General features: G+C 38.4%; 1 protein-coding gene across 2 annotated transcripts in view; it reads left to right on the top strand.

Moving 5' to 3' along the window:
* Positions 1 to 19949, top strand: part of LOC132822357 (receptor-type tyrosine-protein phosphatase gamma-like) — a 695764-nt gene that overhangs the window by 51794 nt on the left and 624021 nt on the right. For both annotated transcript variants that reach the window (XM_060835658.1, XM_060835659.1), the window contains exon 2: positions 17012 to 17116. In XM_060835658.1, the coding sequence (XP_060691641.1) occupies positions 17012 to 17116 (105 nt within the window). The remainder of the gene's footprint in view (positions 1 to 17011; positions 17117 to 19949) is intronic.

A 19949-nucleotide genomic window follows, 5' to 3' on the forward strand; every position in this document is an offset into this window, starting at 1 on the left:
GATGGCTGCACAATGTGCAACACCATCTTGGATTCTCTGATAATGAAGCAGTTGATGTCCAAAAGCTGCTCCCTCCCTAATAGCAATGTGGTTTGACCTACAAAGCATGAACTGCAGCAATTCAAGAAGATAACTCACCACCACCATCTCCAGGGAAATTAGAGATGGGTAATAAATGCTGGGCAATAAATATTCAGGTCTGGGCTGAAAAGTGCAAATGACATCTATGCCATCCAAATGCAAGACAATGACCATCTCCAATAAGAGGCAATCTAAACACTGCCCCTTGACATTGAGTGGCATCAGCATCGCTGAATACCAGTACCCCCCCCCCCCCCAACTGTCAACATCCTGGTGTTTAGCAGTGAGCAGAACCTGAGCTGGATTAGTCATGTAAGTGTTGTGGCTACAAAAGCAGGTCAGAAGTTAGAACTCTACAGCATGTGACTCACTTCCTGACTCCAAAGTTTTCACTCCACAAGGCACAAGTCAGGAGTATTGTAGAGTAATCCCCACTTGTCTGGATGAATACAACTCGAACAACACTGAAGAGGTAACACCATCCTGGACAAAGCAGCCTGCTTTGTTGGCACCGCATTCAAAAACATTCACTCTCTCGACCTCTCATGCTTAGTAATAACAATATGTACCATCTACATAATACACAAGAAATTCTCAAAAGATCCTTAGGAAGCACCTTCCATCTAAAACAATTAGGGCAGTGGACACAATGGAACACCAAAATTGCAAGTTGCCTTCTGAGACACTCACTTACCTGATTTGGAAATCTGTTAATATTCCATAACTGTTGCTGGGTCAAAATCCAGGAACTCCCTCCCTAACAGCATTGTTGGTCTACCTATAGCACATGAACTGCAGCAATTTGAGAAGACAGGTCACCACCACCTTCTCCAGGGCAACTAGAGATGGGCAATAAAGACTGGCCCAGCCAGCACCACATCTAACCCATGAGTGAAGAAAATAATTCACCTTCAGTGAACCACTCTCCCTATTTCTGTGTTGTTTGTTTGCAAAACTTAAACATTGTGCACCTTAAACCCAAAAACATGTCTGGTATTGTTCACAAACAGAAATTGCTGGAAATGTTCAACAAGTTGGATGTGAGCATAAGAGGTATAGTTAGAAAGTTTGCTGATGACAGCAAAATTGGAGATGTAGTGGACAGCAAAGAAGGTTACCTCCGATTACAACAGGATCTTGATCAGATGGGCCAATGGGCTGAGAAGTGGCAGATGGAGTTTAATTGAGATAAATGTGAGGTGCAGCATTTTAGGAAAGCAAACCTTAACAGGACTTGTACACTTTAATGGTAAGGTACTCGGGACTGTTGCTGAAGAAAGAGACCATGGAGTGCAGGTTCATAGCTCCTTGAAAATGGAGTTGCAGGTAGTTAGGAAAGTGACGAAGGCGTTTGGTATGCTTTCCTTTATTGGTCAGAGTATTGAATTGGGAGGTCATGTTGTGGTTGTACAGGATATTGGTTAGGCCACTGTTGAAATAATGCATGCAATTATGTTGTGAAACTTGAAAGGGTTCATAAAAGATTTACAAGGATATTGTCAGGGTTGGAGGATTTGAGCTATAAGGAAAGGTTGATAGGCTAGGGTTGTTTTTCCTGGAGTGTTGGAGGCTGAGGGGTGACCTTAGAGATATTTATAAAAGCATGAGAGGCATGGATAGGATAAATAGACAAACTTTTTTCCCTGGGGTGGGGAGAGTCCAGAACTAGAGGTTGAAGGTGAGAGGAGAAAGATATGAGAGACCTAAGGGGCAACTTTTTCATTTAGAGGGTGGTACGTATATGGAATGAAGTGTTGGAGGCTAGTACAATTGCAACATTGAAAAGGCCTTTGAATGGATATATGAATAAGATCGGTTTGGAGGGTTTTGTGCCCGATGCTGGCAGGTGGGACTAGATTGGGTTGGAATATCTGATCGGCATGGACGAGTTGGACTGAAGGGTCTGTTTCCGTGCTGTATATCTCTATGACTCTAAGTCATGCAGCATCAGTGGAGAGAAGTTTATAAATAACGTTTTGGGTCCAGTGACACTTGCTCAGAACTGAAATCCTGTCGGAGATAGGAGCAGAACTTCTTTAAGATAGGCATGGTTGGAAGAGATATGACAATGAGTTAAATACTAAATAAAAGCAAAAGCACTGCAGCTGCTGGAAATGGGAAACAAAACCGGAACATGCTGGAAAAGCTCAGCAGGGCTTGCAGCATCTGTCGAGAGAAATCAGGGTTAATGTTTTGAGTCTAGTTCCCTTTCCTCAGAACTAAGGAAAATTCTGAAGAAGGGGCATTAGACCTGAAACATTAACTCACATTTCTCCTCAGATGCTGCAAAGACTGCTGAGCTGTTCTCGCAAGTTCCATTTTTGTTTCTGATTTCCAGCAGCTGCAGGGCTTTCAGTTTTATCTGGTTTTATCAGTTTTGTCTGCAAAAATATAATAGCTTGGGAATTTGACATTGATCATAGCAAAGCTCTGATTTGAATTTTTTATTTAACAGTTTGCAAGACCCAGATTTCAAAAACAGTACTTCAGTGCTTTGTAACTTCCTTTCTAATTTTTATATCTCTGGCAAGTTGAACCATCTCTGGCTTCTCTTCTTGAATATACCAAGAAATATCTGTACAATGAAAATGAAAATCATTCTGAACTCTGGTGTTTATGATTAAAAATGAAACTTGATTGCATTTCTTCCAGTTTGTCTTTTCCTTGCATTATTTTTCCTCTTATGCTGAAGAGCTCAGACTGTTTAATGGTGATGTAGTTTGCAATGTTTAGATATTGAACCAATGCCACTGTGGAAGTTACTGAGAACACTGATATCGCTTTGTCATAGTTGTGGGAGGAAGGAAGGATGAGATGAAGGTTTGTGGTTGCACACTGCTGACATGAATGCTGACGTTTTTCAAAATGATCATCAGTCATTCAACACCCTAGAAGTAAAATATGCCCCAGGGTCACTATTCATAGTCAAAGAGTTGGCTGTTTCCAATGAAATCTATGCGCTCTTGTTGCTTGCCACATTAATCCCCCACATGAAGATGCAAGTAGAGCCTTAGGCAGTGGTGACAGCAAACTAATCATCTTATAGAACATGCACTGTTATTGCACTCAAATCCTTAGGTTAGGAGCGGGCATTAATAACTTTTTGGGCCAAGGACTTTTGACTTGGTTTATTTAGGTGAGTACACCTTTTGAAGAATCCAAGCATTTTTTTTGTTCAATTTCAGGCTACTTGAAGTGCCTGTAATGTGAAAAATTAAAAGATAGAATGTCACAACATTATTTCGGGAACTTCAAAGTTTCTACCCTACCTTGAAAGTGTTTAACAGGGACTGTTTGCAAGGGCCTGTTCATTAAGGCAGGAGTACTTTTTCAGAGGGAATCTTGAATAGGCTATAGATTGAATAGTAGTACCTCAATATATTTTCCTGCTCTGATTCACAATCCCTTTTCTCACTTAAGTATTCCATTTCAAGATTAACTGAGCCAGGATATGAAGACTGCACAGTAAGCTTCCCAATGGGTATCTGATGGTATATGATCTCATAAACAGTCCATTTTTGCTTTAGCCTCCTCCCATCTTTCCTTATTTTAACTGTCTATTTCTTTCTCCATCTTAAATCTATGTCTCCTTCTCTTTGTGCAATCAGTTAATATGGAAGGTTTTACTTTTCTTTTTTATTTAATCTGTCACAACCTTGTACTCCTTATCCTTCATTTACCTGTCAATGCGACTTAAATAAATCTATATTATTTACTGCTACCACTCTCCGTGGTAGCAAGTCACACTTTCTCATCCTTTAGTTTGGAAAAAGAAATTTGTTCTAACTTGCCAATGGATTTTTGTTAAACATAATAATGATTCTTCAATTATATATTCTATAATAATGATCATTTAATTATTCTATTGCCCATAATTGTGTATCCATTCTTCACAAACTTTTCATGTCTTAACTCTTTGGAGAAAGGATTATGGATGACTTAACAGTTGTTGTCGTCAGAAAAGGAGCAAAGGTTCCAAAGGAAATCAATTTTATTAGGCAGCATGAAACCTTAAGTTATGGTATTCATATAGTCTGATACAATTTCCAAGTCTGCCTTGAGGAACATTGGTCCATTTGTTCGGATTTGAAGAGTAGGTGCAGTTGGGAAATATCTCGCTCGGGCCCAAAGCAAATAGAGCTTTGGTTGACGGTTTGAGAACAGATTTTAACAGGATTATGAAACTATATCAGATTTTTGACAAATTAGCAGATTTGCTACATCCTCTGTTATATGGCAAGTCACCAGGGCCGCTCAATGTACACATTTTCCAGACTTCCAAAAGCTATTGGGACTATTGCTTCCACTCATGTGCCACTACATGACCCAAATGTAAACCACAGAGGTCAATCACTCCCTGAATATGCTGCTTATGTCATAACAGACATAACTTCTCGCATGTGGCATGCTGGTGGCTTTAGATATTCATTTATTTATGCTTTTTCAGTCCAGTGGCTCAACTGTACAGCAACAGAAGCAACAGAACAATTCCAATGGATGATAAGGGGTGCCAGGTGCTTTACTTACTCACAGGTCCTTGAGCATTGCGAAAAGCTTTAAACCAAAGAACAATCAAAACAAATATTTGTCATAGTAAGACAGTATTTGTCATAAATGGTATGCTTTGTAACTTTATATGCAAGACATGACTGCTGCAATATGTCCTAGAGGATATCATCAAGCCTGATCACTGTTAGATGGCTGACATATATACCCATTTCACAGATGTTCATGTTGAATAAAGAGTTTGTTTTCATATCAGTTTATCATAGATGTGCATGGTTTTGCACCCTGATCCTAAACCTCAACTGCAACACAATACTTGTACCCAATATCATGCAAGAGTAAAAATTGTAAGGACTGCAGATGTTGAAAATCAGAAACAAAAACCAGAATTGCTGGAAAACCTCAGGTCTGGCAGCAGCTGTGGAGAAAAATCAGAGTTAATGTTTTGGGTCCAGTGATTATCAAGAGTACCTTTGCCACGTCATCTTATGTACTCCTATCATAAGGATAGGTAGTGGAAAATAGAATTCCATTCCAAAGGGTCTAGATCCTGGGCCAATTTACATTTTCACTTCTAAATAATAGATTCACCATGGTTTCAAGCAACAAGAGATTATCATTTTTGGGTTGATAAATTAAAATTATATTGAGTTACTTAACATGACCTAAATGAATGGCAGGTCAGGCTTAAATGCTAAGGTAGCTATTCCTGTTCTTGTACAAAATAAATCTTTGGTTCTGTCACCATATAGCATTTCTGCAAGACTTTCTCTGCTCTGTCTGACACTAGGCAAAAGTGAGGACTGCAGATGCTAGAGATCAGAGTCAAGATTAGAGTGGTGCTGGAAAAGCACAGCAGGTCAAGCAGCATCCGAGCAGCAGGAAAATCAACGTTTAAGGCAGGAGCCCTTCACCAGGAATGAGACTGGGGGCCTCCAGGGTGGAGAGATTAAAATTTTATCTTGCCAACCCGGAGGTTCCCAGCCTCAGTCCTGATGAATGTTTCTGAAATTATTCTTGTTTTTGTTGCAAATTTAAGTCTGTGTATGATTGTAAGTACTTTGCAGATGTTGACAGTTATTTTACAATAAAGTACTACTGCAACTGAAAATCTAATCTTTTTGCTGTTATAATTAACTTTCTTTATAAGAGAATTTTCTGGTAAATGAATTATGAACTGTAGTAATTTTTTTTCATAATTTGTCATTACAGACAATCCTCAATGTAAGTTTAATGAATGTGGTAAGGTGACAAATTCGTCACAAGCCGTCTTTGTCACAAGTAATGTTTAGGAGCAATTCATTTTTTATAGTGAGAAGGGCAAGGTCCAAATGGATGCAAATTAAATGAAGTTCCAGACATTATAAGGTAGAGCAAAGTTCACAGAAGTGGTTTCAATTGGATTGATTGTGTATAATTCATTTCAACAGTTTCAATGTTAATAACCACTATAATCAGTGTTGGTTCTTGCACCTATCTTAACCATCTGCTGCAATATCTGTCGATCAAAACAGCAAAAATATGCTGCCATAGCATATAGCTAAACTCGTTTAATTATTCTAAGTCATTTGTAGAGGTTTTGGTTAGCAGGTTTGGTACTGGTTCAGCTTGTATTAGAATCTTTTTTTTTAAAAATGAGAATGTTACTAATATAAATGCAAAAATCATATTTATGACATAAGTATTTGAAGGTTACATGGTTTAGCAAATAAAATTGGAAATTTATATTTGCTGTGATCTTGGAGGACTAAAGAACTTGTGTACTTTTCACAATTGAAGATGAATTATGCTCCAATGGGTATCCATATAATTCTTGTAAATCTTTTAAAGGGAGCTGTCTATACACTTGGTATTGCTGAGAAATTCACAACTTCCATCTACAGAACTATTTGAAATTTATCTGAATGAATATTATCGTGTACGTGGGACAGGCTTTTGTTTAACCTGAAAGTAAACTACATATAAGTCTCCTTCCCAGGTCATCCAAAACCATGCAAAGTACACCCAATTCTGAAAGCATTCTCCAGGAAATGTAATGTTGAAAAAGAATGATCAGCCTGGACTCTAGCGCCAAAATAAGAGATCTTATTGGGGACTGTTTGCTTCAGACTCCGGTGATGTCAAACTGTGTTAATTCCAATTTCTGTTTTGTTACAATGATATTACTCCCATTGATTTCAGGTGGGAGATAGTGTTCAGAGAACAACCCAGGCCTTGCACTGAAAATTGTTTGGGGTGTATCCTTCACTGCCCAGCCCTTTACCCCGCCTGCGGTCCCGTTCTCTGAACATGAGTAAAGTTAAAATTCAGGCTAGTGACCATCGTACTCTGATGTAGACCATGATGCAAATAAACTAGCTTACACAGTTGTTATATATCAATTAATTTAAGAATCTTGCATTGTAGTTGAAAGATGTTTGCCTTTTTTTTGTGACTAGCTCTGTTTACTTTTGAACATAGAGATTCTTTTCACAAAGAATTAAAATTATCAGAATTGATAGAATGATCATTTTATTTCATCAATTATAATATATAGTGACACCAACATAAATACTTGCTTGGTTTATACCAGGATGATAGTACTTGCATCAGCAGCAGACCATTCTATGGTTACTACTTTTGGAAAAGAGAAAACATAGTTAACTTTGGATTTTTTTTAATGTAAGATGAACAAAGTCACCCACAATCTCTCCTCTGTTGCTATATTATATTTTTTTCACTTAAATGTTTCTAGGGTTATTTCTTTCATTTAACTGATAGCAATCCTAAATGTACATTTTTGCAAGGTTTATGCCCATTGCCAACTTCAGCAATTTGATTTAAAGCAGCTTTCAGAATTCTTGCAATCCATACTATTTATTTAGCCTACTATTTCCAGACAATCATCCATCAAGACACCCCTTATGGGGGGATCCAAGATGGCGGCGACCCAGCAAGACTGAGTCCACAGTGCTCTACCCAAAACTTGGGCAAAGTGGATCACCCACCCCCACCACACTCACTAAACCATTTATAATAGTTGTTAACCTTAAATAGTTACCTATTAGTACATTTAAATAGTCTAATACTAGCTGGAAAATGAGTAAAGGGAAGGGAACAGGCGGCTCTAAGAAAGCAGGGACCCCTCCCCCACCCTCTCCCTCTTCAGCTGCAACAAAGGTGTCTTCAGCTATTTCAGGAGATTTACCAATGAAGATGAGCTTTGAGGAGATGTTTGCCAGGTGGGAGGCGAAGATTGATGCTTTTATCGATGAGTCTCGGCAGAGCAGAGAAGCACTATCAGCCGAGCTGCAGAAGCAGGGCAGAGACATTCAGGAATTGGGGTGCCGAGTCAGAGAGGTGGAGTCGAAGGCCGCAGCCTCAGAGACTGCAATAAAATCGGCAGCCAACCACATCTGTTTTCTCGAGAATCGAGTCCAGAACCTAGAAAACCACATTGATGACCTCGAAAATCGATGTCGTAGAAAAAATATTCGGTTGTTGGGCCTGCCCGAGCAGGAAGAGGGAGGCCAGCTTACAGCATTCTTAGAGCATTGGCTGCCACAACTTTTAAATCTGCCTGCTGGATCAGGCCAGGTAAGGGTAGAATGGGCCTACCGGGTCACAGTACGTGGGCCCGGCTCAACCCAGCGCCCACGCCCGGTCCTGTTCCAGCTGCAGAGCTATAGGGAGAGGCAGATGCTCCTGGAAGCCTCAAGAAATCTGGGAAAAGATCCCCAAGCTATGACCCACAAAGGATCCAGGATCATGCTGTTCCAGGACTTCTCCCCAGCTTTGGTCCGAAAGAGGAAGGCATTCGATGAGGCGAAGAAGCGTTTAAGGGACTTAAATATCCAGTACTCCTTACGATATCCAGCGACACTACGCCTTAGCCACGAAGGATCCATATATAACTTCGGATCACCGGAGAAGGCTAAGGAATTCTTGGACTCTCTTAAATAAACTGTAAGAGATTGTGGACGCTGGTCTGCCTTTCCCATTATTTTGGTTTACATCCCTTCATCTTTTCTTATCTTTCCCCCTGTGTGTGTATGTATATATATATATATATTTTCCTATCGTATACTGATTTGCCTAGCTGACTGAATCCACTGTTTCAATATCCATCCGCTGATGCAACTCACTAGATTAATAAGGGTGGGAAAATTAAAAAGATAAAGATCGAGACACACAATGTAGAACAAAATGCTTGTCCAAGAAAGGAAAACATCACGTTGTCATGGGACATGAGATTGCCAGGAGTTGTAAAATGACTTAGAATTTGAGGAAGCTGGCACAATATCCATTTCCAATGTCTGAATTGGTGAACAATAGAAATCTGGCATGAACCCATAGCTCTGAATTAAATTCAAACAGTCTTCCTGGCTGCCACCTCATGAAGCAACAGGAAGTTCATAAACTTGATCCATACCCAACCCTGAGCTCAGCCTTCTCACTTGCAATGCTCTGCTTTCAAAACTGTATTCTATCCAGTTTCTATCATGGCCTTGCGTACCAATCATCCTAACTTTCACAAAGCTCCAGATGCTCCCTCTGATATTTAATCTACTTACAAATATAATATAAAGCTAGAGTTAACAGTGAACACCCCACCCCCACCCACACCCACATCTAAATATATTTGGGGATATTAATACCATATATAACTATAAGATTACAATCTCAACATGTAATACTTAAATATAATACCACAAAATAACAGGGGAAAGAAAAACAACCCCGCTCCTAAAAACAGAAGTAAAATAGAATAAGGTAACCACCTCTCCCCATCAACATTAACCAAACGCCCCAACATATATATAGGGGTGGAGCTAGTGGAAGGTAGCTGAGAGTGCAATAGATAGATGAAAGTGGAGGTAATGTAATAGGGCGGAGAGGAGGGTGGAGCACATCGGTGGGATGAAAGTTGGACAGGTAGGACAGGTCATGAGGGCAGTGCCAAGTTGGAAGGTTGGATCTGGGGTAAGATGGAGTGGAAGGGAAATGAGGAAACTGAAATCCACATTGATCTCATGTGGTTGGAAGGTCCCAAGGCGGCAGATGAGGCGTTCATCCTCCAGGCATCAGGTAATTAGAGTTTGGCGCTAGGTGGGGAGGGGATCAGAGATGACAGAGGGCATCAAAACAGCTTTCAGTTAATGATGGATCTAGAAAAAAGAACATTGATATAAGTCTAAGATGTAGATGTTCATCCTTGAGGTGGCTAGTAGGCATCAGGAAAATGTTTGGTTCAGTCTCAGGCAGGCTGTTTAAAATGCCTGCCTTGATGTTGTAGGACATCAAACCAGAACAAAAGGGCCCCCCAGCCTTTGCATCTCATCCAACATCCACCCCACCCCCATTGCCCTATCTATGCCATCTAATGCTGTCGCTCACTCCCATGATCGCTCATGTTTCCTTGCTAAAGTATGTCCTCCAAATAACCCCTCTAACCTCCGTGATAAGCCATAATTTCCCCCTCCCCATGCAGACAAACTATGGTTCATACTCATTCACTCGCTATGCATTGTACAAAAATGTATACTGTAGTGACAATGAGATGTGTAAAAATAACTTTAGAAATTACCAGGGAAAGAATGTAAATCTCTCAATGTCAATATTATCAGTTTGATAAGATAAATGGCCATCCAATCTTCAGTGTTAGCTGTCAAAGCATTGTTCAGACTTGATCTTGACTATAACAAGTACTTTGCAGTTGACACCTGTGAGTTAAGGAAAAGGAATGCTGGCCGATCTGTATCATTTACCTTTATAGCAGTGGACCCTGAAACTAAATGCAATACTTAATTGATAAGCTCGCATAAAAGAGATTAACATGAAAAATTAAAGTACTTGGAATTGGGGTAGTGCACTGACGTAGAGAGAGAACTAGTTGGCAGACAGGAAACAAAGAATAGGAATAAACATTTCATTTTCTGAATGGCAGCCAGTGACGAGTGGGTGTTACATGAATCTGTGTTTGGACCCAGCTATTCACAATCAATATTAATAATTTAAATGAGGGAACTAAATGTATTATCTCCAGGTTTGCAGATGACACAAGGCTAGGCGGGAGGATGAATTGTGAGCAGGATGCAGAGATACTCATTGTGGATTTGGACAATGTGAGTGAATGGGTAAATGCACAACAAATGAAGTATAATGTGAATATATGCGAGGTTATCTATTTTGGGAGCAAAAACAGGAAGGTAGATTATTATTTGAATAGTGAAAGATTGCAAAATGGGGAGATGCAATGAGACCTAGGTATCCTTGTATACTAGTCGTTGAAAGTAAGCATGCAGGTGCAGCAGACAGTGAGAAAGGCAAATGGTATGTTGGCGATCGTAGCAAGAGGATTTGAGTACAGGATCAGGGATGTCTTGCTGTAATTGTACAGGGCCTTAATAAGACCGTACTGTATTGTGTGCAGTTTTTGTCTCCTCATCTGAGGAAGAATGTTCTGTTTATGGAAGGAGTACAACAAAGATTTACCATTCTGATTTCTGGAATGACAGTATTGGCATATGAAAGGAGATTTGAATAGTTAGGATTATATTCACTGGAGTTTTGAAAAACGCAGGGGAATTTCAAAGAAACCTATACAATTCTAACAGGATTAAACAGAGCAAATGCAGGAAAGATGCTCCTGATGACTGGAGTCTAGATCTGGAGTCACAGTCTAAGAATGTGGGGAAGGGCTTTTAGTACTGAGGTGAGAAATATTTTCACCCAGAGCGTGGTGAGCCCGTGGAATTCAAAACATTTGAATGTTAACTATAAAAGGATCAAGAGGGATAGAGAGAAAACAGGTCAAATGATTAGTTATGATCATATTGAATTGCAGATCAGGCTCAAAGGGCTAAATGGCCTATTCCGTTTCAATTTTCCATGTTTCTTCCTTTCTTCCTGTCATTCCCCTGAACATCCCCACTCATGAGAATTAAACTTGATCTATTCATTTTGAGACCAAATCCAACTTCTTCAAAATGTCATCAAAGGATCAACTAGACATTTCACAAAAACAGATATTTCCTTCAGCAGGTCTAATAGCATCATTCTTTATGCATCAGTTTGTTGGAAGGCCTTTTTTTTTGCCAGCCTCTTACAATTTTGAAAGGATTTTGTCTTATGTATTTTGTTATTCATTCTAATATTGTTTAAGATATCTAATAATCTCAGTCTTTAATTTAATCACATTAAAAGTCGTTTTACCCATACTTCCTCTGAGTGTGCTTCTCCTTCCCCTTTCCTTTCTTCTATACATATTTAAATGTTAATTTTTCAATACATTTTCCTGGTACCTTTTTCCTTCACAAACTGTTTTACCCATTTTCCAATTTATTTTGATATCTAAAATTTACATATTTTAATATTGTTATTTAACTAGGTGCTTAAGCATACCCTAAGATGCCAATGGACGTAATAAAGTTGAAGAATTAGCATTTCTAATCAAAGAAGTGGTATTGGTGCAATCGTCAGTGATGACCTTGATTCAAGAGATCACGATGTAGCATTGATTTGGCTGGACAGGAGGGAAATAGGGGAAAAAGTCATTGTATATCCAGATTCCCAAACAGTAACCATGATGTAAGAGGAAGCATACAAGAAAAAATATTGAGTACTTGCGAAAAAGTTAAAAAGATTGTTAATAGGTACCTTGATAAGGAGTTCATAGAATAATTTTGAGATAAGTCTCTTAAAGCAGTGCATTCTGGAACTGACCAGAGAGCAGCCTATACCAAATTTGGTAATTGGATCATGCGATGAGATTAATTAATGACATCAGAGAAAAGGAACCTTTCAATACCAGCAATTATAGTCTGATTGAATTATACGTTCAGTTGGAAAAGAAGAAGAATGGGCCTAAGACTATTATTTTGAACTTAAATATAGGCAACTATGTGGGCATGGAAGTTGGGCAAACTGAAGTGAACTAGAATATTACATTAGGCGATAGATGAATAGAGAAACAGTGACAGACAATTAAAAGGGACTTTTCAGAATGTTCAGAGTAAGTATATTCCAACTATAAAGAAAATTCCAAGGTGAAAATCCTAAATCTGTGGTTAACTAAAGAAAAAGAAATCAATGCATTAAACGTAATTATAAAAAAAAAATATAATTGCGCAAAGATGAATGGCAGGTCAGATGACTGATCCAAATACAAAGCACAGCAGAGAATGATTAAAAATTAATCAGGACAAGTAAATTGCAGCATGAGAGGAACCCAGCTAAAAAAAATGTAGAATCAGATCGTAAGAGTTTCTCTAGGTATCCAAAAAAGAAAAGGAATAAATAAAGTGAGTGTTGGTCCACTAGAGTGTGAGGAAGATATGTTAATAATATATAACAAAGAAATTATGCAAATAATGAATTAATATTTAGCTTCTGTCTCCACTGTAAAGGATAGAAAAAATATTCCAGTAATACCAGTAATTCAGGTGATTGAAGCAAGAGAAGAACTTGATGAAATTATAATCGCTAAGAAAATGCAACAACTCAAAATGATGGAAACACCGGTTGATAAGTCTCCGAGTTTTGGTGAACTCCATCCTATGATTTTAAAAGAGATGGATTCTGAGGTGATAGCTACATTACTGTTAATTTCCAAAACTGAACTCATGTTAATGAAATGATAACTGGGCAATTGAAAAACCCCTGATAATCAGGAAGAATCAGCATGGTTTTATGAAAGTGAACTTGTTGAATGCTTTTAACATGTGCTGTGGATAAAGGAAAACCCTTGATGTCCAGTACTTGGATTTCCAGAAGGCTTTGAAAAAGATTTTATATAAAAGATTATTGTGTGAAGTAGGAGTTCATGGTTTGAGATTGTGTACGAGCTTGGATAAAACATTGTTTAGAAAGTAGAAATCAAAGAGTATATATAATTGGATCCTTTTCAGGATTGGCATTGTCCTGTGCTGGGTTCTCAATTTTTTAGAATTGATGTCAATTATTAGGTGAGAGGAATGAGTGCATGATAACTAAATTTGCTGATGAAACACAGATAAATAGGAAAGCATATTGTGTAAGTGATGTAACAAGAATGTAGATGGATATAGGTATGGTCAAGATTAGAGTGTTGCTGGAAGTGCGTAGCAGGTCAGGCAGCATCCGAGGAGCAGGAAAATTGATGTTTCGGGCAGGAGCCCTTCATCAGGAATGAGGCTCGAAGCCTCGGGGGGATGGAGAGATAAATGGCTGGGGATGGGGTTAGAGGATCTAGGCTACCTAATGCCTGAGTCACAATTCAAAGCATTAATATGTATGTAGTGCAAGTGTTAATAAAGCTAATGGAATGCGATTCTTCATAATGAGAAATTGAATGTAAAAGTAGGAAGGTATTTGTTAACTTTACAGTGCATTGTTTAGAACACATCTCAAATACGTACTGTTTTACTTTCCATACTTAAGAAAGGATGTGACACTTGGAGATAGCTGGAAGAAGGCTTACTAGATTGATATGTTGAATGAGTGATTCATCTTACGAGGAAAATTTGGACAGGTTGGCTTGTTTTCATTGGAGATTATTAAAGTGAGGGATGATTTGGTTGAAGTTCATTATGTTTGAATGATCTTGACAATGTGGACGTGAAAGGAATTTTTACTGTTGTGGGCCCAGAACTGAGGAGCACAGTTCAGAAAAATTGGTATTGCATTTTTAGTATAGAGATGAGGGGAATTAATTTTCTCTGAGTGTAGTATGACTTTGGAACTCTTTGCCTCAGAAGACTATGAGGGAGGGATAATTGAATATTTTCAAGATGGAGGTTGATAAGTTTTTGTTAGATTATCGGACAGATGAGAATTTGGAATTTGGAACACATCTTATTCATTGGTGGAACAGACTTGAAGGTCTGAATGGCCAACCTCTGCTGAATCATATTTTTGTAACCTATGCCCCTTTTTCAATATATTTATTAATTACTCTGTAATTTTGGCAGTCCTTCATCATTGGTTCTGGGGTGTCCTTTAGATGCAACCACAAGAAGGCTCCAAAAGTTTGGAATTTTACCTCTAACTTCTGCATCCCCCAAATGTTTAATATAGGTTATGCCTGTTTCCTGACTTGTTCTGTTCCCTACTGACCCACTTCGTACTCTGTACATGCTGGCCCCTCTGGCAAGAATATTAAGACCAATAAGGAATGCCTACTGGTCTTAATCATTATCTTACATATTATATGGGGAATTAATTTGAATTTCATCATTTTTACCCTTTCATCCCAGAGTCCCTTATTGATAAAATGTTCCTCCTGCCATCAGGTATGCCAGGCTTGCCTAGGATATAGGAAAAAAGATAATTCATGGAAAGGATAGAGTAAAAAACAACAAAAAAGACTTACATTGATCTGGTATCTTTCATGAAACCTCTGAATGCCTCAAAGTGCTTTAAAGCCAATTGAAGTATTGTCACTGTTCTGTCAGAAAAACAACTGCCAGTCTGCAAACTATCAACTCTCACACAGAAATGAGCTATCTGTTTTTGGGATAAATATTGGTCAGGACACAGGAGAGAACACTCTTGTTTGAAAGTAATGCCATGGATTCTTATTACATGCACGCGAGAAGGCAGATGGAATCTCAGTCAAACACGACATCTCTAATCTTGCAGCACTCTCTCAACACTGCACTGGAGTCTTGGCCTAGATTTTGTTTTCAAAATTCTGCAGTGAGCCTCAAACCTCTGACTTGGAGATAAAAGTGCTCCTTTTAGCCACAGCTGACACTAAAGGCTATGGCCGAAATATTCTGAGGAATAGGAATCACCATTGGATTATCGTTATCCTGCTCCTTTTTTTCACTGCATTGCAACTGACCTGCATATTTCTGGGGATTCTAGCCACTTTAGAAATATGGGACATATCAATATTTAAAAATAATATAAAATAAAGCAATATCTTAGTAGAATATTAGTCAAGTCCTGAGAAAGTAAAAATTCATATGATTGTAAAAACATTGTGAAATGGGATTTGATAGCTCCAACTGAAGAGCAAAACTGATGCCGCAATGATCTCAAAATATTTTAGATATTGTAGTAGCAAACATTATCCTGTCTATTTATTTTTAGTCCATTGTACTACTTGTTACTGTCTGAACAGACCAGGTACAGATTAATAGAAAATATTTTCTCACAGTTAATTGTTTGCAGAATTGGCTGATTTGAAGGTTCTGAACTCTTTTCAGATGTTTTCCTGGAAGTTTCAATACACAACTTGCACCTTTGTCAAACAGTTTTTTTCTGTCTCTATTTCTAATGTTTTTTTTTACAACTGTTAAATTCAAAAGATTTGTTCTTTTATATCTGTATGATATTTCTCTGAGGTTGTTTGGACCTGTTTAACTTTTAAATCTTTGAGTCTCATTGACAGTTCTGGAGTATTGGCAATCTTAATTTCAAGGAGGAGAAAGAGAGGTCTGCAGATGCTGGAGATCAGAGCTGAAAATGTGTTGCTGGAAAAGCGCAGCAGGTCAGGCAGCATCCAAGGAATAGGAAATTCGACGTTTCGGGCATAAGCCCTTCATTAGATTCCTGATGAAAGGCTTATGCCTGAAACATCGAATTTCCTGTTCCTTGGATGCTGCCTGACCTGCTCTGCTTTTCCAGCACTCTTAATTTCAAATGTGGTAATTCCTCAGAAAAGACACAGACTATGTATGATAGAATATAAGAAAACAAAAACTCAAAACATGAGTAATTCAAAATTAACATGCATATTCTAGATAATTGAGCAATTTGCCATGTCATCTGAGAACTGTCAGTTGAGTAACTATGATTGACAACGCAAAGCAAGCTCTGAGCAAATCCAAGAAAATGAATTTTCTAATTTGCTTCTGTTTTGAAAATTTCTTCCAAATTCATACATATTAGGATTTGGTATTATGTTTTCCTGATGACTTAATATTTTTCTTTGACTAAGTTATACTTTAGTACATCTACTTCTCAGAGATTTTATAGTATTATAGTATTTTAAAAGTCTTTTATCATATCTTTTATACATGATTCTGCTTCCATCCTATTTACGTAGACATAAGCTGAATTAAATCAGAATTAATTTGAAGATCAAAACTGCAAAAGTCCTGAATAACTCTGAGATGGGTAGAGATAAAAGAAAATGTATATCAATTATGGATAACTATTTACAGTTGAAAGAAATTGGTTTGTTATTTAGGCATGTATGAAAAGACAGTTATGACTGACACTGGGTTGAGGGTTCATTTAGAAGGTATATATTTGCAATATTTCACTGTGTGTATAATCTACACTGAATGAAGATTAGCTCTGAATTGATATTTCACCAGCTGGCTATCATGAATTTAACACAAATGCATTAATTGTTTTTACTCATTGTGAGTATGTTATGTGGAAAATTTACAAAATAAACTCAGTCTACTCCAGTTGGATAATCCATATTTTGTTTTCCATTTACTTTTCCTAGCTTTGACAGAAGATCATGTTGGATCACTGCAGGAGAATGAGTTTGAAAATGTCATTCATATACGAAGACGAAGAGAATCTGGGGATCCATACTGGGCTTATTCAGGTAAGAGCAACTTTGACAGAATGATAGGCAAAGGACTACTATTGTGATAGAGATTATGAAAAAGTCCTCCCTGTAGAAGATTGCTCATTTCTGTAGCTTTTGAATCTTTACTTTGGAGATTAATTTGGCTCCAGTCTGAACATTTCTAACAGTGAAATGCATTTTATATCTGGTGGCATGCTGTGAAATGTAATATTATTAATTTCTTGTTGTTCATGCTATTGTGCGTGTAACAGAAGTGCTTTTTTGTTGTTTTAATAGTACTTCTTATACAGTTTATTCTAAGACCAGTGAAAAAGGTGTCCTTGCCCTAATATAAATGACTGTGTTGTGTGCAATAACAAACTGGAAACAACCAGTTGCTCAATTGTCCTCGTAGCTATTCTCCTGCTTCCGCAGATGCTGGTCAAAAAATGAAGCAACTTAGTATTTTTGTAGCTTGTAAGGATGTTAATTTTGAAACATCAGTGGCTGGAATTGTGTTTCAGTAAATAATGTTGTGACAAATATAAGGTCCACACTAAGTAGATCAGCATATTTTAATGTTGTGTGACTCCGTACTTGATAATAGCAGTGTAATTTTTCTCTCCCAAACACGTGTTCATTATTTTAGGCAGATTTCTTCTCTAATAGAACATTTGACTAATTTAACTTTGCATATTTATGCTCCGTAGAAGAGCCTGTAACTTATAATGATGATCTGACTACATTTGATGTAGTCAAAAGTCAAACATCATAGTCAAACATGGTAAATAATAACCCCTTTGTTCAAAAATGACACAATGATAGCATGTTCACACTATTATTAAAGCTTTATAAAGTTTTAAGACGCTTCTTCCACACTGAGATGCTTTCATTCTCCTATCTTGATTGAACTGCCCACCTCACATTGGGGCTGCCTTTATTGGACAGGCTGCCAGAGCCACCCGCTCCAAGATATCTCTTTGAGTCACACTACTGGCATTTTGAGTTCTTAATTTACATTTCAATTCAAAAGTGGGATTTTTCTTTTAGAATCTCTACAGTGTGGAAACAGGCCCTTCAGCCCAACAAGTCCACACTGACTGTCCGAAGAGTACCCTATCCAAACCCATTTCCTATTACTCTACATTTACCCCTGACTAATTCACCTAAACTGCACATCTTTGGATTGTGGGAGGAAATCTGAACACCTGAAGTAAACCCATGCAGATATGAAGAGAATATGAAAACTCCACTCAGATAGCCACCCGAGGCTGGAACCGAACTTGGGACCCCGACGCTGTGATGTAGCAGTGCCAATCGCTGAGCAAAGCATTTAACAAGGTTCTTCACAGCAGTCACATGGTTGCAAGTTGGATATAAAATAAGCTTGGTTATAGAACTCAGAGGGTGGCTGTGGAAAGATATTTTTCTGACTGGAGGTCTGTGACTCACAGCATTCTGCAAAGATCAGTAGTGGGACTTCTGTTGTTAGCAATATACGTATAAGCGATTTTGAACAAAACATAGGTTGTCTCATTAGTAAGTTTGTAGTGACACAAACATTGGTGGAGCTGTGGATAGTCAGGAAAGATATCAAATGATACAATCATAAAAAAATGTGGAATTAAGAGTCATTTGACCATAAAACGATGCCGATCATTGGAAAAAAACCCATCTGATTCGCTAATGTCCTTAAGGGAAGACAATCTGCCACCCTTACCTTATACCCTTATAATGAAAGGTGGGCAAAAAATGCTGGCCCAGCCAGCAACACCCTCATCTTGTGAATGAATAAAAAAAAAATTACTGACTCTGTATAGAACAGTACAGCACAGGAACAGGCCCTTTGGCCAACCATGTCACTGGTGATCATGATACCATTCTGAACTAATTCCATTTCCCTGCTCACAATCTACTCCTTGCTAGTTTATGCATCTGTCTAAGTGCCTCTTAAGCATTGTTATCATCTCTGCGTCTACCACCTGCCCTGGCAGTACATTCTCGGCACCTAGCACCTCTGTGTAAAAAAAACTTTCTTCATACATTTTCTTTAAATTTTTGCCCTCTCATCTTAAACCTATGCCTCCTGGTATTCAACATTTCCACCCTGGGAAACCGATTCCGACTATTCACACTATTCATGGCGCTCATAATTTTATATACTTCTTTCAGGCTGCCCTTCAGCCTCCAATGCACAAGCAAAAGAAATCCAAGTTCACCCAACCTCTCCTAATAGCTAATACACTCGCATCCAGGTAACATCGTAGTTAATCTCTTTGCACTCTGTCCACATCATTCCTATGGTGTAATGACCATAACAGCACACAGTACTCCAAATGTGGCTAACTAAACTTATATAACCTGCAACATGACTTGCCAACTTTTATACTCTGTGCCCCGACTGCTAAAGGCTAGCATGCCATAAACCTTCTTTCCAACTCCAACCACTTGTGTTACCATTTGCAGGGAGCTATGGACTTGGACCCCAAGATTCCTCTGCATATTCCTCAGGGTGCTGCCATCTATTGTATACTTTGCTGTTGCATTTGACCCCCGAAAATAAATCACCTCGTACTTGTCTAGATTAAATTCCATATGCCATTCCAACTGGTCCATATCTTGCTATATCATACAGTTTCCACACTGTAGGGATTCTAAAAAAAGGTCCATGTCAGTAACACATACTGCCTGACTCTCATCAATCTTTTTGTCACTTACTCAAAAAACTCAGTCAAGTTTGTGGGGTATGGCTGCCCTGCATAAAGCCACGCCATCCATAAGACCATAAGACATAGGAGCAGAAATTAGGCCATTCAGCCCATCAAGTCTGCTCCACCATTCAATCATGGCTGATAACGTTTCCAACCCC

This window comes from Hemiscyllium ocellatum, chromosome 14, assembly GCF_020745735.1.
Source record: "Hemiscyllium ocellatum isolate sHemOce1 chromosome 14, sHemOce1.pat.X.cur, whole genome shotgun sequence".
Lineage (NCBI taxonomy): Eukaryota > Metazoa > Chordata > Chondrichthyes > Orectolobiformes > Hemiscylliidae > Hemiscyllium > Hemiscyllium ocellatum.